The 27,517-nt window shown below is 38.9% G+C and overlaps 1 protein-coding gene across 3 annotated transcripts in view; it reads right to left on the bottom strand.

The window, feature by feature from the left end:
- Positions 1-27,517, bottom strand: part of FNDC3B (fibronectin type III domain containing 3B) — a 323,327-nt gene that overhangs the window by 233,094 nt on the left and 62,716 nt on the right. For all 3 annotated transcript variants that reach the window (XM_090273940.1, XM_090273959.1, XM_090273949.1), the window contains exons 2-3: positions 23,863-24,001; positions 52-127 (exon numbers count right to left, since the gene is read on the bottom strand). In XM_090273940.1, the coding sequence (XP_090130066.1) occupies positions 52-127; positions 23,863-23,973 (187 nt within the window). In that variant the 5' untranslated portion in view covers positions 23,974-24,001. The remainder of the gene's footprint in view (positions 1-51; positions 128-23,862; positions 24,002-27,517) is intronic.

Below are 27,517 nucleotides of genomic sequence, written 5' to 3'. Positions count from 1 at the left end.
ATTAATAAAGAAAAACTCCTTTGATTAGAAAGATTCCAAAAAACTTCTTACCTTGAATGCACTGAAGTGTTCCATCCTCCGCTCTTATTGTAAAAGTCTCACCTGGATTAACTTGAACGAGAATAACCTGCCAAAGTAACACATTTATTTAAATTTAATACTAGAACATCTGGGATTTCTCTTCAACAGTTTTATTACTAAATTCATGTACTAGACAGGAACTATGTGGCACAAAATCTTTATAAACATAAAGCCTGGAACATGTCTTAGACCTGGTTCAAGATAGGGCGGGAGGCAGGGGTGGGGGTGGCAGCGGGAGGGCTGGGCAGTAAGTATAAGCATTTGAATGTAGCTAAGTGAATTCCCCAGTGTTGCTTATGATGCTACTATGATGCTATGTAACAAAAAAACTCAATTTTAAGATAGTTTTCATTTTGCTCTTTCACAGATTTAGAAACAACAGTTAAGAAAAAGAAAAAAGACCAGAAACCATACTTATAAAGGAAAATCGCACAGAGAAATGAGGTTCTGACCTGACACTGCTGCATACTATCCCCAAGGGTCTACTACTTTGATGGGTTATATGATTCCACTGTGTAACAATAGAAAGCAATTTTGTTTTAAAAATGTTTGGAAAAAGTATCTGTGTATACGATCTGGAAATAATAATGAACGGTACAAAATAAAAAATATACAAATAAGCCCAACCAAACACTCAGATTTTTAAATCTGTTACCTAAATGTCAGTGTTTTAGTCATATGAACATAAATATGACAACTTCCAAAAGACTGGACCACGCACGGCAATGGCAAAGTATTTCTTTGAAGAGCCTCAGAGTCTTAGTTCTTTTAGATAAAAGAGGGGAAAAAAATCACTAATTTATATGTAAATACAAATTAAAGAATGTAATCCAAGTTTAAAAACTATACTTAAAAATCATCACAAGCAAGGTTGACACTAATAAAATAATAACTATATATTTCTAGAAATTGACCAGATGTCAATGATATTCATCTGACAGTTCTTGGAGCAAGGATTGTTCCTCCCTGCCTTGACGCCATTAACAGACATTCCCCCTGTCTATAATGTCCATCCTGTACCCCTCATCTCTGCCCACTACTCATCCATACTCTTTCCTCAACCAGCTAATGCTTCCTCACCCTTGTGAGCCTAAGAAATGGCATTTGACTATCAGGAATGCTCAGGTCCCCAACAATATGTTCTCAAAACACACACACACACACCCTCCATTTCTTCCTAGAATTTACAATTGCAACTAATTAACTAAGCAATTACATTAGTATCTATACTTCTTTAATCTAGGCTCTAAAAGCACAAGATCTAGCACAAAGTAAACGCTTAAAATTGTGCCTGGGACAGAGTAAGTGCTTGATAACTATTTTTATCAAATAAATAAAAGTTGTAAAACGTAAGAAAAACCATTGCAAATAATTATTTTAACTTAGAAATTAAGCTTTCTTTACATGCAATTTAAAAAGTCAACTTTATTTACTGTATGTACCATGACTCGTTTGTTTTGAAAATGTATTGAGATTACACTAACCGGAGAAAACAGGATCACTCAGCAAAAAGTAGTCCAAACTTCATCCCTGGTGCTTCTCATTATCTTGAATTATATCAGTTATTCCAAGACAATTTATTTTTCCTGTAGCATATGTGTCAATAATCTTACCGTCTTAAGTATTCAAAACTCTCACCAATGTAAACACATTGTGCCATTTTAAAAACTCAAAAGGAAATCCCTTGATGTCTTTAGAGTGATTAAAATATTTGATTGCTTTTTTGAATTTGAGCTTTTAATGTCATTCCTAACATGAAAACAGTTTTAACTTTATTTTTATATAAACATTGAACATGACTACAATGGAATGAAACAATACTCCAATAAAGAAAATTATCCACATGTTTTTAAAAGTCCATAGACCGATTCTAACATCACTGTAACAGAGCAGAAACCGCCTACTTTGTGTTTATACCTCTAGGGATAGGCCTATAACACAGGGAAACAATTTTTAACATAATTCCTGTTGAGGTCGATTTTTTAGCTCTTTAAGATTTAAACGGGCATGCTGATTTCAAAACTGCAGTTAGTTTTCTTCTATCACGTCAAGTTTTTCTGTACAGCTTATCTTAATGCAACCACGCTAGGCTGGATCAAGCCTGGATCGACGGAAGCACTAGTGCTCTTCTATTGGCTGAGGGCAAACCTCCCTCAAGTGGGGAGGGGTGGGGGATGACCTTGGAGACCAGCGACAGGTTGGTCCTTGTCTAGGCTATTCAGTTACACATGACACAGTGTGGTGAGCAGTTGTGTTCCGCTCTATATAGTGAATCATATTCCGAAGTGTAGACAGAGTTCTTGTCTGTAAACAAGGAGTTAGCAGAATTAATTTTTTTATTTACACACGTACTTATGTCCTTTCCTTCAGATCATGTCTGCTTCTGCTATTTCTCGTCGTTAAGTGCCTAAACAACCCTGATTCATTTTGTTTTATCTGGCAGATTCACCATTCCCAGTCAAAGGACAAACATCAGCGCATTTGTCAGGCAAGCCTATTTTGCATATTTTAAAGTAAAACTTGGTGATCAAGGTAAGTCTTGGGCCCCTTACAAGGTGTGCAAGCAGGGTCTCGAGGGTGTATGGATGTGGACGAAGAGAACACGTGATCAATTGCCATTTGGTATACCTATGGTTTGGCAAGAGCCCAGACTTCTGTATAGTGAAAACATCAGGATATAACAAGAAAAATAAATATAAAATAGAGTATCTTAGTCTACCACCAGCTATACGCCCAGTGCCTCAATCAGCTGAAATCCAGTGCCAGTTTTCATTGAACTACCCTCTTTCGAAAAACAGGAGTATGGTGAAGAACTAAGTGACAGCAACGATGAAGATTTTGAAATGAATATGACTCAGTTCGTAAGGGATTTGATCAGCATGAGTTGAATGATTTGGCCTGAGATTTGGGACTATCCAAAAAGGCTTCAGAATTGCTAGCATCAAGACTGCATGAGAAAAACTTGCTTGAAAAAGGAGCAAAGGTATCCTACTTTCAATCAAGAGAAAGTACATTTCTGTAGTACTTTTGAAGTGACAGTAGCTTTGTGTATTGCCTTAACGCATATGGTTTAATGGAGTAATTGGGAATTCCAATCTATAACGCAACTGAATGGCGACTGTTTGTCGATAGCTCAAAGCGGAGCTTGAAGTGTGTCCTCCTCCACAGTGGCAATTTATTTGGTGCCGTGCCAACTGGCCATTCAGTTTGTTTTTGTGAAGAATATGAAGACATAAAAGAGAGTCACTGATCTGTTGCAATATCACAAGCACAACTGGATCATCTGCGCTGACCTTAAAATGGTCTGCTTCCTTCTTGGTCAGCAACACGGATACACCAAGTATCCCTGTTTTCTGTGTATGTGAGACAGCAGTTGAATTGGCCTCCAAGATCTGACCTCAAACCTGGTGATCCAAACATTCTACATGAGCCACTTGTTGACAGAAATAACATTATATTTGCACCTCTGCACATAAAACTGGGTCTCATGAAGCAATTTGTTAAAGCTTTGCCAACTGAAGGAGACTGTTTCAAGTATTTCATTTGGCATTTCCTAGCCTGTCGTTTGAAAAGATAAAATATCTTAAAATATGTATGTTTGGTAGCAGAACTTTACTACTTGTACACAATTTGACTTAAGAGTAACAATATAGCCTTTATATGAATAAAATAACTCTATAAATAAACAGAATATTCAGGTATTTTTTTTATTTTCCTTTGTATGTAGATTTTGTATGATTTTGGGGACAAAGGGAGGGTATCCTGTGCCTTAAAAAGTTGACGTGATAAAGAGAAAAACCGGGGTCACTTTTGAATTCAGATGCCAAAAGTTAGTCAAAAACAACTGTCAGATGTAACGCAACGAAAATTGTGTTGCCCAGGTAATATATGCCTGTAGAATTAATTAATTAAAAATAAAAAATAAAAAATTAAAAAATTAAATTAAAATTAAAATTAAAAAATAAAATCACTGGACACCAAGACTATGTTCCTGATACTCTTTGACAATCCCAAATCCATATCCTCTTCCTCCACACTCATAAATGTCAGACAGGTGCTGAATGCTGGTTCTAAAAGTATAACTCACCAGCATTATCTAAAGACCGGGCAAGAAAAGGGACTGCTGAATTGGGGTATGTTCCAGATTCTGCCACATTATCTACTTATTATATTGCAGCAAAAGTGTCTTTAATGGTTTAGCGGTCACTGACACCAGGCCGCATTCAAAGAATGACCCAGAGGTATCCAGGCACCAAAAGGCATTTATGCCTTCCTCTCTTTTCTTCTGATGAGGCCAATTCCAGACCCCCTCCCACTTCTTCCGGGAGAAAAAGGATAGGTAAAGGGCTTTTAACCATCATACTAAAATACCTCCCTTCAAATGTTTAGTTCCTGTAATGTTCCTTGCTGCTGAGTTGCTATGGCAACGAGATTATAATCTACCACGTTACCTCAGAAACCAGGCAAATCTCCTGTGTCCCAATATCAATTTTTCTTAGTAAGAGCCAAAGTCATTATTTGAACCAACCATATTCATCTTGGCACTGAGATATTTTAAATAAAAGCATTTTGCTTTACTGAGGCAGACTGACCTCCTTGCTGTTTTCACTGTCAATAAAGGAGAAAGAAAAATACAAATCTGACACCCCCCAGCCCAATGATCTGTCCCTGACAACAGACATGAATGAGAAGGCGGCAGAAGGCCTTGCATCACGGAGCCTTGACAAGCATGACTCACACCCTGGCAGGCTCCCTGGCACTTCACCTTTAGTATCATACAAGTCACTCAGTTTCTCTCTGTCTCTGTCCCTCTCTCTCTCTCGCTTTCTCACCCGCTCTCTCTCCCTCCTCCTCCCCTTGCCCCCTTGTCTTCCTCCTTCCCTCCTTTCTCTAGCCACAAAGCAGACATAACTGTTATAAGTTCTTTTAAATACAGAATGTGGAACATATCATCACTATCCAAACCTCATAATTTTTTGTCCACTCAAGCATTTCCTGCTTTACCAAAGTCAGCATTAAAACAATTCATGCTGCATTCTGTGTCTTGTCAGAGAACGGAGAGAAAAAAAAGACAAAGATTTTAACCACTGACAGACTTTTGCCCCATAGATGTTAAAATAGAACCATATCCACCAAATTATAAGAGCATAATTCAAGCTACTATTGCTTCATCAGATCTGGTTCAAATCTGTTAGTTCTACATGAACCAAGTAGCTAGAAATTACCAAAGGTATTAGGCTGAGCAAAAAATAAGGGACCATTCTTTTAAAGTCTAAAGAAACAATCAAATGAGAGGAAGGATTAACATAATTGAGCAAAAGGCTAAACACAGTATCCTGGGAAAGCTTTACCCAACAAGACAACTGAAACATGTGTAACATCTTTCCTTAAAATTAAGTCTAAATCTAACTGTTTCTTACTTAATAGAAGAAGAGAAGGAAAACTATTTATGCAATTTAAATTTGGAATTGTTGTTCAGCCAGAAGATCAATAGTATCTAAGACTACTCCAGAAGGCAAATACCTAATTAATGCCTCAAGAAATTAGTAGCCACCAGAATAAATAATCACTGCCATTCTGATAGGAGAGGAGATGCCATTTCACTTTTGGAGCTTTTTCAACTTGCCACTCTCTGTGAGACCTGTTTTAGTCTTAGCTGTTTCATATGTAACGAACACTTCTCACTTGGTGCCAGCATTTATGATCATCCAACAAATACCTTTAGCGGAAAAAGTGATACAACCTAAAAGCTGAAGAACAGTTCCATGTAAGAAAGGATTCTATCCAGGAATAACTTTTAAAAAGTGGCCTTTCACTACTTGAGAGGAATAGTGGCAGCTTTTTTATCTCTCTCTCATATTCTCTCTCTCCCTTCCCCCACTTCCATATTCTCAAACTCTGGAGGAATCTTGGTGACCTCCACCCAGACCCCTACAGGACCGGAACCATACAATGATACACACCTCTGACACCTGGTCTCTGTGGCACAGGCTACAGCTGCCTCAAGCAACACATCATTTGTTGTCTTTCTTTTCTCCAAATCAAGAAAATGAGCTACAGATGACCAATAATTATCTTTGTAGTAATAACATAACACAAATAAAATGTTCCAAGATTTAAAATGTTAGAAAAGTACTGGAAGATGGTAGAAAATATTGATTCCCTCACCTGCTCACTTGTCCTACTTGAAGCCTGAATCCAAAGCAGGCAGAAAAAGAACATGCAACACCAGGAAACCTACAAGGTCAAGGCACGGGGTACGCATAGCATGTAAAACTTTTCCTTGGTCAACACCATAACAGGACGGATGGTCTTGTTTTATTTCTTCCTGGGTTTTAGGACTCAGTCCTTTTAAAGCAAGGAGCAAGAATACTGCAATGATCCAAAATTTGTAATACTCTGATTTCCTCAAAAGATGGAAGGTTCAAAAGCTGTCCACATCAATAGGTCATTTCATCTCTCAAACGCAGGCTACTTATCAAGTCCTTTTAACCATTGTTTTCCCTACAATAATTATAAATAGCTATTCATTATTGAAAGTGTATGGTCCTGCCAGGAAGGTATCACCAACCAGATTTTATGGATAGGGAAATTGAGGCTTAAAGAGGATTAAGTAATTTGTCTAAAGTCACAAAACTACAAAAGGTCTGAGCTAGTACTGGTCTCCAGCCCTGTCTTGACCAAAATGCACACTCTTTCCTTCTACATGCAGCTTCCCCCCTCATATAGGGCTAGGCTTCACAGAGTCAATTCTCTATGCAGATACGTACTTCAATAAATAGCTATAAGGAGAACAAGCACTTAACTGGGTCTGAGGCATGTCACCAAAGACTGAGGACACACATTCTCTTCTAGGAAATCTATGTTCATTCCCTGAACCAGAAGCCCTCACTATCACTTCTGCATTAGGTGGTAAGAAATCCCACAACAAACAGGTGTTTGTATATTGCACAGGACCCTCATAAAAAGTCTTTGTCAAGACCTTGAATTCCCTTAGAATCCTCAGAAAAAGCAATGAGCTAACCACTCGATTATCACAATCGCTAGATGCCATTTCTCATGGCCCAATATATTGCAGGAATAAGAAAAATAAAACATGACTCCTCAAAAGATTACATCTTAAGTTTCTATGCTTCCCAAAAGTCACCTGTCATTAATAAAAAAGACGGGAATGGATTAGTAGGTAACCAAAGAAATCAGATGAACCAAAGAGGACATCTTTATATACTGAAATCACACCACCGCCTGCTGAAAACATATACATTCAAGAGTTCAGTAACTGCATTTCATGAAATCAGTGTCCTTAGAAGAATGACTACATCTCAGTCTTAAACAAATATTAATGAATGCTCAGAATGGGTCAGGCATTCTTCTAGGCATTGGGAATACAGCCTTAGATAATACAAAGTTTTTCCCACTTCGAGCTAATAAATGCAGCTTGCATGGGATGGGGGTGGGGGAATCGCTTAAAGAAAAAACATTTACAGATCATGGTAAGGGCTATAAAGAAAATACAACGGCAGCTTGTGAAACTGTACATTTCTACTCCCTCTAATTGTATACTCTGCTTAGAATAGAGGTTTTATTTCATGTTTGCTAAGAATAAAAATATAGCATTAACTTAAATGGGGGTGGTGGTGTAATACAGATGACCAAAACTAGGTTAAAAGCCTCTTTTAAGAGAACCGCAAATGCCTGAGTCTAAAGTTTCAGCTACAGGACTTCAAGATAAAAACCAAGAATATGTAAGACAAAAATTCCATGTAAGCTTAAGGGTAGTTTTTCCCTGGCTAAGAGTAACTAACAGCTACCAAATATCCTTGGTGCATTTGAAGCATCATTACACTTAAATCCTTTTTTTCAACTCATTAAAAAATTATCCACAGTTGTTGAGTACCAAAATTATAAAACTCTTCTTTCTTTAGTTAAAAATTATGTTCACTGAGAACAAAAGCTGGTTCTTGTCATCACCATTTCAGGGTAAATCCCTGTCAAAAATGTCCACCAAATGAGGTCCAAGCCCTTTCTCCTCCTCAATTCCATCCGTGCACCCCGTGTTCCCAAGCTGGGCTCTGGCCACACTGCTGAGGAATTGGCAGTTCGGGCCACTTTTCAGTATGTACTTTGCATACTGAATCTACAGAACGTGTCCCTTCATTTAGACACAGCTACCTCCTGGCTGGTTTTGATTGGCTGAGAGAGAGCAACATGATCCAAGCTGATGTGCTAATTATTTTCACACAACTCTGGAAAGCTGTGCACTGAACCTAAACAAACAACTCTACTGTCAGAATCTCAAGGCCAGTGAAGAAACATACTTAACTGCCTATATCCCAATATTCTACTATTATATTTTTAAGGCCCATTTCAATTTTGGCCACCTTAATTCACGTAACACTGTTCTACCCCCTAAGAAGTAATCAGGAAATAATTTGCCCTGGCCACTGTGGCTGGGTTGGAGTCTCTTCCCATAAACCCGAAAGTTATTAGTTCAGCTCCCGGTCAGGACACATGCCTAGGTTGCGGGTTTAATCTCCCATCAGGGCTCCTATGGAGGCAAGCAATTGATGTTTCTCTCTCACAGTGATGTTTCTTTCCCTCTCGCTCTCTCTCCCTCTCCCTTCCTCTATCTCTCTCTAAAAGTAATGGGAAAGAAAAGAAAAAGTAAGAAAAATGTCCTCTAGTGAGGATTTTTTTTTTTTAAATAATGTATCCTGAAGAATGTTCTCATCCTTACAACAGAAAATCAGTTCCCAATACTCTGTCGTTAAATATTCTAAAATTAACCATTCTAATTACTATATTCCATTAATTACTTAAAATTAACAGGACTGTTGCTTGATATTTCTGTGCCCAGTAACAGAAAATCAGAAATGAATACAAACATGTAATTATTCTAGGGTTTTGGAAAAATTTTGCAGGAGAAAGAGGATTTCCTCTCTACACCACTGCAGGGGATATTATCACTTATTAAGGCCTCAACTTTGCATTAATTATTAAACTTACATAAAATCAATACTTAATGCTGTTATTGAACTCAAGTACTCAACACAGATTTGCACTATTACATTTTATTAAGTAGTGATGATTCTAAGATGAGAAAGACAAAATCCTACCCATCTGTGTGTTGTTGGAGGGGTAGACAATACAATTAACAAAATAAAATATGGTTATTAAATGCTATAGAAACTGAACAAACCGTGAAGAAATCAGGAAAAGTTATATAGCTGAGAGGGACATTTAAAGGGCGAGTGGGAGACTGCAATTGATAAGCAAAAGGACATTACACGAGCAAATACCTAAAGGACTGAACAGTGTAATGTGTTTAGAATGCAGATGTGCTAGGATTTCTCATTTTAGTTTCAATTCATTTTTGAACTAACATTTAAAAGTGAAATAAGATATCCAAAATACACAATGAGGAGAGTAAATCAGAAAGATTTACACCCCACTAAATTTAACTTAAAAAAACATAAAAAAGAAAAACTATAGTTGAGTCCCAGCTCTGCTAGGTATCAGGTTGGTGCAAAAGTAATGTCTGACTTTTTTAAAAGAAAGTTTTAGATAGTATTTAGTAAATTTGTGCCTCTTCTTATAATTTTTTGATGTCACAGTGACTAATTTATACCTTATTTTTTTAGATTATTGAAGTATTGTTCATAATCGTCTGCAATATTTGCACCCATGTTCGTCCCATCTAAAGACCACATTAGAAATGTTTTACTCTATGAGATTCATAAAGATGCCAATGCAAGTACAGCAGCAAAGTCTATTCAGAGCACTTATGGGGACAATGCAGTGACTGAAAGAAGTTGCAGGAGGTGGGGATTTCAGTTTGAAAAACGAGACAAAAGAGGGTCATCCAAAAAAACTTGATTCCGAAGTGTTGGAAGCTGTTGTCACAGAAAACCCCACCATTACTGTTACAGAGTGGGGGTGGTCTCCCAGAGCCTGTGGGTTGCATAACTATGGAAAGAGACTAGTGTCTCAGTTATGCAAATTGCTTTAGTTCTTCCAAGGCCCCAAGAAGATGGGAGGGGTTTTGACCATGGAATGGTACAGAAAGAGCATACAGAGTCTGCTCAAGGTTCTGTGAATGGTCAGAACTGGTTACCATGCCCACTGCATCACAGGATGCAGTCAGGGATTTAAAAATAGGTGGCAGACATTTTGGGGGGTTCTCCATGCGGTTTTGAGAAGAGGATGAGGAAATCCACATGGTTTGCAGGAAGGAGAAGAACTCCATGTGGCTTTGTGAAAGGAGAGAGGAGATCCACGGGGTTTGCAAGGAAGGAGGATCTCCATGCGGTTTTGAGGAGAAGAGATCCACACAGTTTGCAGGAGGGCAGAGGAGAACACCATGTGGCTTTGAGAAAAGGAGAACTCCACGTGGCTGGAAAGGAAAGGGAGAACTCCACATGGTTTACAAGGAGGCTGGGAACTCCACGTGGTTCTGTAGTAAGAGCTGGAGAGCACCGCAACACAGGCAAAACCTCCCCAATCAGGATCGAATGATTGGGAGCTGCTGGTAAAACTTAACTGTGTCTGGGAAGTAGGAAGGCTGTAGCTCTGATTTTTCTAAAACTAGCCTGGTTTGGCAGCGGGAGGCAGAACTATGTGTTTGTGGGTGTTTTAAAGAAAATAAGACAATGGCAGAAATCCGCAAATAATCTATATCTATATAACCATTAAATAAACAGTTCTTTTTCTTTTCACCAAACTCTGGTATGGAGTTATGCTTCTGGCAGTGGGCAATCGGGCCCCTAGTAACTGAACAGCCCATGGGTTCAGTTTCAATCGGGGCAGCCTGTGGGTTATGTTACATTACCTCTAGGGAACTTGCAGAACAATGTAACGTAGCCATACAACCGTGCTACTCCAACTGAAAAGGATCGGAAAGGTTTCAGTAGTTGGAAAATGGGTCACACACGAACTATCTCCAGGGAATCTGCAACAGCATGTTGCTTGTTGTGAATCATTGCTTTCACGACACCTTCAGGGCCATTTTTAGGTAGGCTTGTTACAGGTGCTGAGAAGTGGATCCTTTACCATAACATTAAACACTGCCGATCATGGATCAGTCAAGGAGGAAGAAGAGTTCAACAACCAAGAGGAGGACTTCATCCAAAGAAGATCATGTTGAGTGTATGGTGGGATATGGAAGGAACTGTCCATTACAAACTCTTAGAAAACAATCAATCTTTACTGTGAACAATTCGTCGTTTGAAATCAGCTTTGAACCAAAAGGGACCCTCCTTAGTCAACAGAAAGGGTGTAATCTTCCATCACGATAATGCTCGTCTTCACACAGCTCAACTCACCAAAAATTTCTTGAATGAGCTTGGTTGGGAAGTATTGCTTCATCCTCCATATTCTCTTAACCTTGCTCCTTCTGATTATCATTTGTTTTGGGGACTACAAAACCATTTTGATGATCTTAGACTGACATCAAGGGAAGAGGCTGAAAATTAGTTGGATTCCTATTTTGCTTCAAAACCTAAAGAATTTTACAAGCGTGGCATTTATAAGCCAGATGGAATGCGGTTCTAGAAAGCAAAGGAGGTTATGTTAACGAATAAATATTTTCATAATCATAGGCTTTTTCATTTTTTAAATAGACCTCAAAATCGGACATTATTTTTGGACCAACCTTATATAGTACACTTAACCTTTCTAACCCTGTATTTTCATCTGAAAAAAGAGACAATACCTACCTCTTGTGTGTGCTTAAGAAACTGAGCAACCCTAATATAGTCCTGGTACAAGACCTTACACATAATATGTGCTCGATAAATAACTTTTATTAATATTTCTTTTGCTATAAATTTCTACCAGTGGAAAATCTTTCAATTAACAAAAAATGTGACCTTTAATAAGAGAGGATGTATAAAGAAAGAAATTTACTGAATCTGCCATGTTTCCTGTTTTCAATAAGATCTAAAACCAGACAATTCTCACCTGTGACCAGATTTTCTGTTGGGAAACATTCTGGCTTTCCTTAAACACTCACCTCCCAACTGATTCACATTCCAGAGTCCGTTCAGATCCATGGATCCCGGCAACAACAGCAACTATGGAATCCATTCACAAAAGTTCTGAAACCTAAACCCTTTACATCTACAAAATGGTTTGAATTACTTGGAAATGCTTCTAATTAAGATTATCATAATGAAAGTCAGCAATAAAAAGTAATAAAATAACATCACAATGTGTGGGAATTTCCTATTAAGTGTTCAGAACTCCAAGAAAGGACCCTTTTTTGACCTGTAAGCTGCCTTCTCAAAGCACACAGGAAGAATTAAACTTGGTCCGATTCTCAAAGGGGCATCAGGCATTTGCCTTTTCAAACGCTTAAGCAACTATAGTTTGAGAGGCTCTGCACCATACAATCAAGGAAAACAGAATTATGCAGCTGGATACTTAAGACCATTAAGAAGTTTTTTAAAAATGTCCAGATTTAGGGTTCAAGGCAAACAGATTGAAAATACTCTTCAAAAAATGTAATGCTTGAAGACTTTTCTTTCCAGATTTTAGTCCTAGAGCTTTGTTAAGCAACTGTTGGAAAGCTGGACACATTCACACTCTCAGTCTTGGAAGAATGACATCCCCGAGTGCATACACATGCCGACCTGTACAAAAGGACAGATTAGTCCAATTCTCCCCTCATTCTGCACCAAGTCCAAACCCAGGACTGACACTAGTCTCTGCAGACAACGCAGGGAAAACGTGACAAACATTTTCCAGCCAGACCCTCCCCTCCTCGCACACCCTCAGCACATAGAGGCAAACAGTCGATTCTGTGCACGTCTCTAATTCAGGGCCAGTTTATGCACCATGACATCAGTGCCGTATAATGAGCCAAGTTTAAACTCCATCTGGGACAAATAATGTCCAGGCACACTGTGACTTCTTTTGTTTATATACACTGACTAAATATGTCTTGGTGGTAAATGAACTAACTCTTAAGATTGATTTCTCGAGGCCTCCAAAACAATATTCTGCACCCCTGAAGCAACTCCCTGCCTCCAGTTCTTTTTCCAAAGCTATGCGTAAGTGATTTTTAACAGAACACTCGATTTTGAAACACATAATTAACATCTTGAGGAGAGTCAAAGTCCAAGCAGCCCTTCATCAATCTAAAAAAAAAAGAGGACCCGGTTAGCAAAAGGGTGCGGTATCATGGTTCATGGTACAAATAATTTGTGACAGAATTCTATATCCCTGAGAAGAGGAATACCCAGAGGTGAGAGATTTTAAAATGCTCATATAACAAAGTGGCCATATTCTTACTCTTCGACTGACTTAGTTTTATTTTTATTCTGGCATTACTTAAGAGAAATAATTATAAGTTCAGAATGAAAAACAAACAATTTAATAGGTTCAAGTCTTACAACAAGTTTTTAGATTTCTTAAACACAAAAACTGTGCCTGTGGGCTGATGTAATGTTCGAATGAAAATGGAAGGAGGGGTCTGGGAGGAAAAGAAGACAGACAGAAAGGCCCTCTCCTGTCTTCCAGGCTGAGTCTCCCAAGGAGGAGGAAGACCTGCTACCCTTTTCTGGTCACCACCATCTCTCAGCAGCTGCTGACCCCAGAGGGAACTGCCCCCTGCAGCTAATCTCTGGGAGAGAACCATTCCCCAAGGAGAGAAAGGGGGCAGCTCCCTGACCTGGTCCTCAGATGACTTCACTCCCAACTCCTCCTCCAAATTCAACTGGTGCCTTCAGGCCTCAGACACTACCAGGACTGCTCAGTCTGCAATTCTCAGAAGCTCCAGAGTCTGAATCACGGCCACTTTCCCAAGTTAATAGGAAGGCCACATAACAAACCAGAAGTACCCTTCTTTGTGCATTTTACCATTTACTGCTGTGCAAAGCCCAGTCCCAAGTCTCTCCAGAACGTTTACCTGAACAAGACAACAGAGATGTGCCTAACCCAAGCAATTCCACCATTCCTGGAAGGTAGGACCAAAGTGGATTCAAATCCCAGTGCTGTGACTTGTCAGCTGCAAGTACTTAACCTTTCTGGCCTCTGGCTCTGTCTGTAAAAATGATCACTTCTTTATGGGGTTGTGATTACTGGATGAAATGATATATGTGCTTAGCCCCACTCCTAGCACCTCATATGCCCTCAAAGAGTTACTATTAGCTCCCTCCACCATGAAGGAACAAAGAAATCAAAATATCAAATAAAAGCCACTCTTTCCAACAATTTAAGTTATTGTCCACAAATAACCACTCAACTAGAAGTTGAAACTAAAAGCCTGCTGGTGATCAGCAAGCTTACAAAATAACATTTAAGTTTGCCAAAAACTTATTTAGACACTTGGAGTTCTTTCAATGTCAAAAATCTAACCTTTCATATACCTTTTGCATTGTTAAGGCACTGAAATCTCTGGAAGAGTCAGCCTTACAGAATCTTTTATCCTGTACTTCCTGCTTGGTTTGAGGATAATTGTTAGAAACTGAACTGCTGCCACCCTCCCAAGAAGGAGCGCACACCTGGCGCAGGCAGATCTTCAGGTCTCCTCAGCAGAGGCTCTACAAAGTCCCAAGGCAGCTTGAAGTAGCACCGTGTGGAGAAGCAGTCAGTCAAGTGGGAAAACTCAGTGACCAACCACAAGTAAACCACTTCAAAAACAAGTAAAGAGAAGACTCTCAGAAGGAAACTGGATGTGAACACTCATCTATGAAAGGGTAATGTCCTCTATCACCCAACTCCACCCTCAGCTGATTCCCTAAGTCTTTAAAATGGTTATTATTCATAGACAGGGTCTGATTTCCCATTTCAAGTTAGAAAAATATATAGTTGCCATTCCTTTCTAATTCATATTATATTCATTTTAAATTACTTTTCTTTTCATTCATAACTAAAGTCACCAAGTAAAGTATAAAGAAACATTTATTCTATAAGAATACTTTTTATATGGCCTTTTTGCCAAGGTGATGAGAACATAGGCCTTAAACAGACCCAATCTGTCAATGCAAAATAAAAATTAAACTAATCAAATCAGAATAAATGAATGAGCTGCGTAACTCTGGCCAATTTAGCTACCAAACAACTTCACTGACTAAAGCACACGCTTCAGTGTCATGGTTTCTCCCATGAACTAGAATGACAACTCAATATTCCAATATAAAGACCAAAGAAATTTTTTCTGAGGAAGTGACATGCTTCACTGATGAATTTTGGAACATTTTAACAACCCTCCTAAAAATTAAAGTCAGCAACATAATCAAATAACAGCAAAAGTCCGTTTCTTTCCAAACCTAAACTCTGACTCACAAAAATTGATCGCCAGTTTTTTGAAAATAGCAAGACTGGAATGCTAAAGACAGCTGGACTGATATAAATACTCTCTAGTCAACCTGCCCCCAAAACTAGACCTCCAGCTCTCCGCTACTTCCATTTAACTGCCCAATTATTTACAAAGCAGAAACTCTTGGCAAAGTAATTTTCAAAACCAGAGACTATCCATTTTACCCAAATGCACATCTACTATATTGCCAGGAGCAAAGAATGGATAATAAAGAGTAAATTCAGGAGAGGCAGGGTCAAATTAATTATTCTAGTTAATGATTGTGCAAAGCACACCTGCTGCCCATAAAACAGGTTCCCTCTCAGCAAGGATCTGATGGTCGCTTGTTAAGGAAAAAGGCCCAGGGCTGAGAAGAGCATCAATGTAGGCAACAATACGGAAGTGGCACATGAATTCCACCTCTTCTGGAGGGCCGCCACAGTACAGCTTCAATTTCTTCTACCAGTGGCTGGACAAAAATTACTAAGAGGTACTTAATTCTGGCTAATCCCGATTTAAGTAAGGAAACTAATCTGAAAGTAGCTAAAACCAAAATCGCCTAGATACCATAATGTGGTGCTTCAGCAATCGGCCTCTTGGTAGGCTGTTTTATCTTTTGCAACTGCATCTGGAACTTAGAGATCAACATTAATAATTTTATGCAGTTTTGTTCACTACTGCCATGTTGGAGTATAACGTATATAATTTACATATAATCATATTTTAAGTCAATCACATAGACAAAAAAGAGCAGTGTGTGCCTACAAGGAAACAGTTATGTGCAAACATTTGTCTTAACACATTCTGGATGGAGATTTGTCCCATCTTTTCTTCCTCTGTGTGTGTATGTGTATTTTTACTGCACTATGAGATATGTCAATGGCCGTCACATCATAGTCAACATGATAAATACACATTTTTCAAAAAAAACAGAAATTAGAGGTTGCGAATCCACCAAATCTAATTTTATTCAAAGAGAAAGTTAATTTAGAAATGATTTAAAGAAAAATGCCTCATCTAGGTACTACCAAAAAAAGATTACTCAAAAAAAATTCTATTTCAATAAGCACTTAGAAGACTTGATTCTTAGAAACTGTACAAAAGATTATAAACACAAGTATTTGCATCTCTGCCCTCAGAACGATGATACCTCGTATCTGTGTTTAATGTCCCCTAACTAGTCTGTAAACAGTAAAACCAAGACACCTGGTTGTTTCTTCTGCCCTTCCTAGGCTTTGGTGAGTGCTCAGCATGGCACTGTTCAGGGGCTCGCACAGTGTTCACTGAAAAGTAGAGGCCAAAAAAATAATGCGTGGGTCCTAACCTGTAAGCCATAACCGACACCCTCCTACAAAACCATGTGGACCGAAGCCCACACTAGTTCATTTTATAAGTCTAAAGAAAGTAGAAAACTAGCTCAAAAATCACTTCATCAGTGCAATACACAATGAGTGTTGCCAGGAAAAAAATTCTTAAATATTTGTGTTGTATGTACAATACAATAGGCGTGACCACAAGATGCAATTTCAGAGGTAAAAAAGTTCACAATCTCCGGGTTCCAAACTCAGATGACCATGGAGCCCAGGCAGGCTGGGAACACTGAGGCACACAGAGTGGGGACATGGCCCATCTAAAGCAGGCGGCGGCTACTTTTTACCAGTCAGTTGTTACCAGTGCAAAGACTAGCCTAGTGTTAGCAGATCTTCTGGGCTTTCCAGATAAACAGAAAGATCCAGAATTGTATGTGAATCTTCCAATTTTAAAATGTTGGCACCTAATTTCTTTTAACAATAAACGTTAAAAAAATGCCTGCCTGACAAATGCAACATGTAGTTTTCAAGCCCAGGCCAGATGAATTACATTCGTTTCATTCATCCTTCATCTATTCTGAAGGATTTATTGAACACTACCTCAGACGCCAGGCAAAGTGTGAATAAGAGACACAGTCCCTGTTCTCCTGGAGTTTACAGTGCAGCCAGACAAACGGTGCATGGAGTGGAAAACAATCATAATGTAAAAATCGCCATAGTTTTAAATTGCCATTATTTTGCAGTGCAACCTTGCCACGCCAGTCTTTTTCCTTAATCCTCTCCTTTTTGAAGGCAGCTCAATTTCTACCATTTGAAGGATACCGACTGCATCTTGTATCTTATTATTATTGCCTTTGGCTAATTAAATTCTGAAGTGTCTCTCAACCCAGACAGCTCAGAGCTGTCATAATTATATGTCACATGTCATAATTACTGTGGGTGCCACATATAACAACACCCTCTGATGATATGCCATCAACATTTTCCTTTCTGAGACTGAGATTATGCATAGACTATGCCTTTTTCGGAAGCCTTTGTAGTGAGGAGAATTGGCGAGCCTAAGGCAGGGAGAACTGTAAAATGAGACTACAGACCTGGATAACCTCATCCCCTGTTGCAGTGAAAAGGAGGCCCTTAGAAGTAGGGGTGCTGCCTGTGCCTCTGGAAGGTAACTCCAGTTGAAAGTGTGCTCCCGATCTGTACCGCTGCAGACTCTGACATTCTGAGCAACAGACATCAAGGGGCCACGAGTGGACCCCCGACTGGATGCCTCAGAGGGCAGACAGATTCACTAGCAAGAACACTGAATAGAAAATAGATTGTAGACTGTGAAGATACAGCTTGTTCGGGGTGCCACTAATGAGCTGTCCAATTCGTAAAACAGAAGCTGGTTATATTATACGCAAAGCTTGAGTAACAGTCCTAGACTTCACTTCAACGGAGACCTGTCTAGCCTCAGCCTCCCCACGCTTTTCCTAGCCTGATCTGTTCTCCTGCCCACCCATCCCACTCCCTGCTCCATCCCTCCTCTGTGCTCTCAGAACACTGTTACATTCCCCAATCCAAGCACCAGAAATCAGTAAATACAGCCCCTTGGGGGTGTGGGGGTAACATTAAACTACATTTTGCTCCCCAACTAGGCTGCTCATTCCTTTATGGCAAGAACAGTGCCTTATTCATCCTTGCGCCACCAGCACCTACTACAATGCTGGTATAGAAGGCATTTGATAAATGCTTATTAAAATGAATACATCCATTATTCAATCACTCCTTAATGCAATCATAAATCCTACTCTCTCACTCCTCCTTTCTACCCCAAATCTCAAAGAAAAAGAGACCAACAATATCTTGACACCAGACGTCTTGATAAGTTTGAGCGGTAGAGAACGTGAAGGCAGTTCGCAATAATAGTTTTCTTTAAACATCTGTGCAAGTTATACATTTTTTCATACGTCTTGATGTTGAAGACTAACACAAGGCTGAGATTCCCTTACTTGGTTTTCCAAGCCCAACATCTGACCAGCCTAATCCTTTCTACTTGCAAGCCATGCCCCAGCTTCTAAGTAGGATTCTATCATTAAAGGGGCTGTTATATGTTATTCAGCAGTAATAGCTGCAGCCTCTATTTTCACTGCCAGTCCCAGTCTCATTTTAATATCCTTCTTTTTCCTGGGCAAACTTCCCAAGAACTGTTTATTCATTTTCCTACACCATACTGAGAGCTAAACCTCATTCTGGGTCCTCCTGAAACAGTGGCAATCAGTATGTTTAAAGAGTAAACCTGTGTGGTGAGAGGATTTGAACTACTGAATGCAAAAAGGAAGCTGTCAGGGGAACAGTTATTAAGAAGATATCAACCAGAATAGAAAAGGTCACTGGATTAGGAGGAGAAGCACAGTTGATGTAAAAGACACGCCGATGACGAGCACCATCTGAACATGGAAAGTTTTAGTATGTTTAATGTGCTGCCTGGAAATGCATACTCAAAAGAATGCTCCAGGAAAACTGGGCTGTGTGTTCTGTCTGGGGGAAACAAAGGCTTTCAAAAAGAAGAAACAAAAGAGGGGGAAACCTCACTCTCAATAAAAAGACACACTAAGTATTGATCAACAGGAATAGGCAAAGTCAAGGGAATTGGACATGGCTGAGACCAATTTAACCTCCTGTCTAAGAGGGTAAGCTTGTTAGCATGCTATCCTGAGATGGCAGAAGAGGCAAGCCTTCTGTTTACATTTAAGGAGATCTACTTCCTGAGGAAGAGGCATAAGGAACACTCATTAGCAATTAATATTCTGCAAACTTAAAAGAAAAAAAGAGACAAAAATTACAAACAAATACATGCTAGATGCCCTCTAAGATGTGCTAAATGCTAGTCAGGACCAAGAGACACTGAACCCTAACCCTAACCCACCACAGAGACCCCTAATGAATACAGACATGAGAAGAGTCACTAAGAATATAAGAATATAAAGTGGTATATCATCTTCGTGAAGGATACAAGTGTCACAGATTAAATTAAATTAGCAAATCGGGAAACTCTGTGTTAACACTTCTGTTTTGAACCTAATGATTTTCTTCTTTAACTGGTGCATGCTACAATTCTTGATTATTAAAAGCAATAGAAAAAGTAAGAAACTGGATTGATGATTACTCTTCCGTGCTCACAATAGCTGTTATACTTCCAAACTTCTAAGATGAGCTAAAAGTCCATAACAAAAACAGTTTAAATAATATACCACTCGGTTCAGAAAATGTCAACGTAGGCACCAGTATTCTGATTACTGAAGGGCATGTACTTTAATTTATATTGCCACAAACAAAAACTCAAGTCAAAACCTAATTTTTACAACTCAAGAATATACAGTTAGCATACTAAGAGAAGCAAACTTTATTTGGCTATGCAAAGTAGAAGAAATAGTGAGAAGCAGGTGTTTTGTTTAGAAAACAATAATTAAAAATAAAGTAGTTTAATTTTACTCCTAGGTATATATCCAGGAGAAATGAAAACATGCACGCAATGTTCATAACAGCATTATTACCAGCTAAAGAGTGAAAATCACCCAAATGCCTATTAACTGATAAATGGATACATAAAATGTGGTATATCTATCCCATGGAATGTTATTAGGCAATCAATATGGTATGAAGTGCCAACACATGCTACCATTTCATTTCATTTCACAATTTCTTTTATATAAAATGCCTGAGTAGACAAATTATATACAGAGACAGAAAACATTTGAGGTTGCCTGAGAATTGGGGGGAGAAGTGACTGCTACAGGGTACCTTTTCAGGTTGATTAAAATGTTCTAAAATTAATTGTAGTTGTGATTGTACAATTCTGTGAATACAGTAAATTCCACTGATTTGTATACTTTACATAAGTGAATTACATGGCATGTGGCCATATCTCAATAAAACTTAAATAAGTAAAACTGTTAAGTTGCTTCTGTTCATATTGTGTTTGTTCTTACTGTTCTTGCTCATTATTTAGTTGATAATATATTATTTTTAAATCTTCATTCATAATGAAGGATGGCTTTTCATTTTAAGCAAAGAATCATCCTTGTCCTGCTACTTATATATAATGACAAACTAAGGATTCAAACTTAACATGACTTTGGATAATGAAAATTAACAGTCTCTTATTTAGAAAGCCAGAACAGAGCAGGGAAGCTTGCCAAGAACTAGTACTTATTAAATTCAAACCAACAAGACAGAAATCAAAAGAGTGGCTGTGGGGACTGAAGAGCTTTCACATAACTGTGGTGCTTCTTTTGCATATATAGAAATGTTTAGAATGTCCTCAGCACAGCTGCAAAGTATTTAGAAAGCTGTAAACATATACAAGGTAAACTTCACCATACTGGCTACTAACAGAAACACAGAGGAAGAGCCCCGTAACCAGTGGGCAACTCTTTACAGCAGTACAACAGGTGCCCCAGGCCAACACTCAAAACTCATGCCGTCTTAGACTCTTGGATCCTTGGGTCCTTGCCTTTGGTCTTTCCCCTTTGTTGGTGACCCTTATCCCTCCCCTCTCTCCCTACCTCCCGTATGGCATTTCTGCATCATTGATTTTGCGGGCTCCTTGGGTCAGTTTTCTCCTTGTGCCTTCGCCCAGGTTCTACACACAGCCCTGGAGGACTCTGCGACACTTAACTAGGCCAAAGGTAAATGCTAAGATCCAAAGGAAAGAGCAGATGCTTGAGGGAATAAGAGAGATACAGGATGGGTACCCTGGGGCAGAAAGCGAAGAAAACTGTCAGGCACATAGCCCACTGCCTCGGCTGAGTCACAGTGAAAACAGAGGCAACATCAAGGCACAATAAACTTTGGGGTGGCCCTGATGAGAGGGATATTCCAAACACTCTGCCCACTTAACAATTATGACCCATCATGCCATCATGGGAAATTTAGGGTTAATGCTCATCAACTGCTTGGCCCACATAACCTACAAATGGTAATGCTTCTAGCACTAACATATTTACTAATTAGAAAGACTGAAACATTTCCTTCTGATGGGATTTCTTAGAGTAAGTGTACCCCCAGTTTGAGAAAGCCTGATATTTGACTATTAAAAAAACAGACAGACTTGCCCTTTCTTGTCTTTACAGAAAAATTCCCAGATGAATTAAAAATGTGATTTTATAAAAACCAAAATGATTAGGCAGAGCTTCTAATTAGACTTGAGATAAACACACAGAGTAGGGGAATGCCACATGGCCTTCTAAGAAAGTCCAATCTTTGGTCATTTCTAGGCACAAAGGAGTTTACTTCTAGAGAGGAAATTGAATAATTCTATAACTAAGGGCTCTGTCTGCTGGTTCATGATCTATAAGACTATTGAGTGCAAACTGAATTATAGAAATGAGGAAGAAATCATTAAAACACAATAAAACGGGAGGGGGGGGGCATGCTCAGGTCCCTTAAGTACATATGCAAACAGGAATCAGGTGACTACATTTGGGAGACAGAGGATGCTTTCCAAGTCATTTTTTATCCTTCTAATTGGTGAAAAGAAGGGAGACCAAACACTGCTACTTTGAGTCCTTCCCATGAGAGGCTGGATGGAGCACAGCAGCGGAAGAATGAGGAAGTGAGAGAGAAGGACTAAATACTGAAGGCTGACAGGCCAGGGCGCTACACTTGGATTTTACTCCATGTGTAACAGGAGGGCTTTAACTGGGGTAGTGACATGACACAATGTATGTTTTAGAAGAAGACGCAGAAGAATGCTGTGTGACAAATGTTTTCTGGTGGGGCAAAAGTAAAATCAAAGCAGAGACCAGTGAGAAGGACTTCCCTATCCTGGGGAAAGATGTCGGCCTGGAGCCCAGTAATGTTAGGGGATGGGGCAAAGTATGGTGTCAGGAAATGACCCTGAGATAAGCCAACAGATTGGTAGAGAAAGGTGAGAGGACACAAGTGAGGACTCTGGAGTTGGAAAGCAATGGAGATAAGGAAGCAGAGGCTCTATTTGGAGCAGCTCTGTTGGAAAGGGGAGTAGAGCTCTAAGGTGGTAACTGGGGGGGGGGCATGTGGAGACAAGGGAGGGGGTTTTGTTTTGTGGGTGGGGAGAGGTGTAGTTGTTTATGTGCTTAAAATAAAAGATACTACAGTATGCTGGTGAAAATGACCCAGCTGAAAGACAGAAGGACTGAGGAGTCAGGAAGGGAGATATCTGCTTCACTGGTAAGAAGGGAATGAAATGTATTCAACTAACAGATGTTCACTGAGCACCTATTAGATGCTACTTGTTCGTAATGGGTATACAGTCTCATTCAGGAAAGCAGAATATAAACAAATTACTAAGCAGCAAAATAAGATCCAACAGAGATATATACAAAGTATTAATGTATTATGATAGAGTGTTATTGTTCTATGATAGACTGGGGGTGGGGGAGGTCACGTACTAATGTCAAAAATGGCTGATTAACTTACTTGATTTATTAATATATTTTGGGTAAATATTTTTAAGCAATTGTTTCCAATTCTATTTTCATAAGACAAAGACTTTTACTTTTATGCTTCTAAAGAGCTTCACAAAGACAAATGATATTTAATTAGTATAAGACTAAGCAGATCCAGTTTGTGTAGTCAATAAAAAAATTTAATGTGATCAGAACAGTCCAGTCCCTAACAATTTTTAAGTTTTACTTACGATTGAAATTTTTCCCCAAATGCTACATGGATGAGTTCAGGTATAACTTGTCTATTCTGTAATGTTAAGTAACAGTAAGCTCTAAATTTGGAAGAACTGCTCCAGGAGACAGGGCGAGTTCACAGGGACTTGAGCATCTTGTCAAGGTCAGTCACACCCTGTGTGAGGTCAAATCTGACCCACCCACTGAGTGTCCTGCTCTAGACAACCAGGCAAACCAGTCAAGCACAATATATGACATGAGTAACATTTTATTCCAAAGACTGGTGCATACTTTCAAAATGATTCATTTCAAAAAGCAGACATTTTTTGATGCTTCAAGAATACTAACTGGATGAGGTAAGATTTGCTGTTTTCAAAAACCACGATTTCTCATATTTTAAAAAAATCAGTTATCCTACAACAAAAACACCTCTAAAACTAATGTTCAAAATCACAGATCTTTCAATCTCAACACAATTACTGTTTTCACCTTAATTTGACTTAAATTTCCCTCTTACTACACCAACCTGCTGAGCTGCATCTCCATTCACCAAGTGAGGCATCATGGCTACCTCTCCATTCAGCAACGGTGGCAATTCCAGAGGGATTTGGTCGGTCATCATCATTGTGACGTACATTCATGGAGAACTTCACTCAATCGGCTCCCTGCAAAAGAACCACCATCTTTTAAAAAGTACTCAGAACCACAAACAGCCGCCTATAACAACAATTTAAGTACTCCATCTTGAGGTCAGCTGAAACTCAGATTATTCTATCACAGAGTAAGTACCGTATTCCTGTGTCAGGCCCGAGGAGAGTTCAAGTACATGGAAGACCCTGAACTAGCAGACCAGAGTCTCAAAGCAGCCATGTGAACACAAACCTCCTCTGCCTCGACTTTGTCATTTATTTATAAATTTTAAAAATGGATGAATAGTAACTACCCTACCCCAGGGAGGATTCTCAGGACAGAATGAGATAATGTTTTGAGAAGGCAAAGTGTCAAACAAAAACTGGTGGTATCATTATATGAAAGGCAATCCCAGAAAATAAGTTCAACTGATGTATAAGGACAGTTTTTCCTTTTATTTGGATCAAAATACCATATGTAAGCAATTAACCCAAGCAAAAATAAATAAATATAATCTATACCACAATTTCTGAACTTGCCATTATTTTGGCAATTAATAATTCTTCTAATCATCTTTCCCATCATTTCCTTGAATTGAATTTAACCTGTTGTATATTTACAGCTTTATCACTTGTGTAAATCTTGAGCTTTCCTGTATCTCAGAGTACCCATAGCACCTTCTGCAGAACTTAGCAGAGACAGATTCTATTGTTTCAACAGAATAAATAATTTTCACACAAGTGCTCCAAACACAAACGGCACTATCATTCCATAATCATACTTGCCACCAATATCCAGCTTTTCAATACAATAGCAAGACAATAATAAATTCCTATATAACGTAAGCTATTCTTTAATAAATAGTTATATATCTTTCACTTGTGGCTAAAGTTAATGCCACAAAAATTTTAACAGCAAGGACAAAACAAACAAAAAAACCCAATAAACATAAGTGCACTACTTAAGTTAATTCAAAATCCAATGTCATATAGTTCAGTTAGATTTTTAAATCATTCATAATAAAGTCCCACAAAATTTCAAATTCATAGTCTGTTAACCCTTTAATACCCAAAATCCAAATCAGGCAAAAACAGTGGGGCAAATCCTTTAATAACTATCAGATCTGTCTCAGGTGTGATAGAAATAAAATATTTCTCTTCATTTTTAACCACCTCCATTCTGAACATTAAATATTCCTCCCCCCACCCAATGCCACCCAAAAGAAACTCCTTCCCTGAAAATATCAAATGATGCATAAAAGCCACCCAAGAGATTGTAAACCTTTTTATTTTAAATAGGTAAAAACTTACAGTATTCATTATAACCCCATTTAGAGAAATTAGTTATTTTAAGTGCCAAACAGTGAAGTCTTGTCCCAACTAGGGAAGTACATTCTATAATAACAGGTCTTATAATTCAGTGTTAATAGTACCATCATGCTGTTTTATGAGGCAATTACTCAATTCCTAAGCAAATAAAATTAGAAAACCCAAAGCCCAGTGGTCTATCCTAATGTAGGAAACAGATCCTTCCACAATAAAATTAAGTAAGACAATTCCACTGACAATATCATGACATCACTGTTTGATTCTGAGTAGGTCAAATGATGGAGCACCGCTGCCCATTTCAATTTCATTTCCAACCTACTAGTGCATGAGGAAAGAATGACTGCTTCTTCTCAGGCTGGTGATATTACACAGGCCTATGTCTTAAGTGTAATGTTTTATTTAATGTTTCTTCAAAACTGCAGACTGGATAAACAGGGCAGTGATTTACATTAGTGGTCTGAGGGTAAAGAAGCAGTCCCTGCCCTCTTCTACCTTTTCCTCACCCCACCCCCCCGCAAAAGGGAGAGTCCCCAGACATTTGCCATGAGATTATGCCTCTGTCTTCTCTCCCTTCTCTTCTGCTAAGGCAGTGAGTGCCAAAGCCCTCATCCACGCAGGACAGTTTGGTCACCTCACAAAGAAGCATGAGGATGGAACCTGTTCTCTCTTTTTTCACCCAATAAAGCAGCAGGAGTAAACTGACTCAGGGCCTGCCCCAAGGTCCTTCCAGCCTCTAGGTCCTTACTTTAGGCCAGAGGACAGGAAGTAATGATACACGTTAGGACCTAGGCAGGTAGGGTAGGATGGAGGTCCTTAGTCAGAACCTGCTTTGAGATAAGCTATTAATGTTCCAAATGGTCCAACCCAGCTAACTGAAGTTTTCAATATTGGGGGCTAAGATCGAATTAAAGTAACAATGCTATTTTGTACTCAGTTCCTACTGTTTCTTGGGGAGAGACCATAGGTAAGGGGTAGGAAGAGATAATTTTGATCTGACGTAAAAATCAGGCATTACTGGTCCCCTGCCCCTGATACTAAAGACTGTCTCAACACCAATATTATGTCTAACACTATTTCAACTTAAGAAACCTTCTGGTTGGCATCCTGTTGAAAAATCGGACTTGGCTATTAACAAGATATAGCAATCTGGCACTCCTGGGTAGCACTCTTAAGCACAGGTGTCAAGTCCAAGTTGGGAAGTTAAACTCCAGGTTCAAGAGTAGGATGGGGTATAATCCAATAGGTCCACATGTGTCTCACATAGGATGGAAGAGTATGGGAACCCGCACAAAGCTGCAAAAACCCCAAAGAAAACGAGTCCACTGGGCACAAAGAGATCATTGTATTTGCTTCTGAAAAGTATACAGGCAACTTTGGGTAATGCAGCTAAGCCATGAAGAAAAAGATGCCTAAATCCTTTAGGTTTTTTGTTGTTGTTGTTGTTGTTGTTGTTTGGTACTGGATGATCTACCTCATAGATTGTAGAGATTACTGAAGATTATTGGGCCAGGGAGGGAGAGACAGAGGGAACTGTACATTTTTTTAAAAAAGCCAACTATATGTACAATGTTTTCTTAGCTTACAATAGGAACTTACAAATATCATACATTTCTAATGCCTCAACTCAAACACCTAAAGACCACACCTTTAATTACGGAGAAAAATGGAAGAATGAATAAAGTGAATATAAGCCACTGTGATCCCTACCACGAATCTCACTTCTTATAACCGAATTTGTTGATCCTCTTTCTCTAGGCCACCAGCTTACTAAAAGCCAAGGCCTGTTTTCTAAGCCCTAATAGTGCTAACCAAAGGTAAACCTAACTTTATCCTGACTGGAACACAAGGCAAAAGATTCATATGCATATAGATGAGGTGGTTTACACAGTCTAAATACTCCATGTACATACATAGGATGCTTTCATTTGCCTGGAATGCAAGAGAGATATAGAAAAAGCAATAAAGTATCTCTAGGCAAGATAATGCCCAGCTATTAACAAGACACTGCCTGTCAACCTGTCCTTAAATTATCATGGGACAGAAACAATTTAGTGCTGTGGACTATAGAAAAGACAAGGGGGAAGTCAGGAAGAATTATAAAAGGAAGAAAACCAAAGATACAAAACATAAAACTTACAATACACACCAGTATACTCTTGGTTATTCCCTAATGATAAGGGGGGTGGGGGAATTCATTTTCCAAATACAAACAGAAAGTCAAAT

The sequence above is a fragment of the Furipterus horrens genome, unplaced genomic scaffold, assembly GCF_987537825.1.
Source record: "Furipterus horrens unplaced genomic scaffold, mFurHor1.1.pri manual_scaffold_1, whole genome shotgun sequence".
Taxonomy (NCBI): Eukaryota; Metazoa; Chordata; class Mammalia; order Chiroptera; family Furipteridae; genus Furipterus; species Furipterus horrens.
Note: the sequence above shows the minus strand (reverse complement) of the source record. Positions and strands in the feature narration are given on the sequence as shown.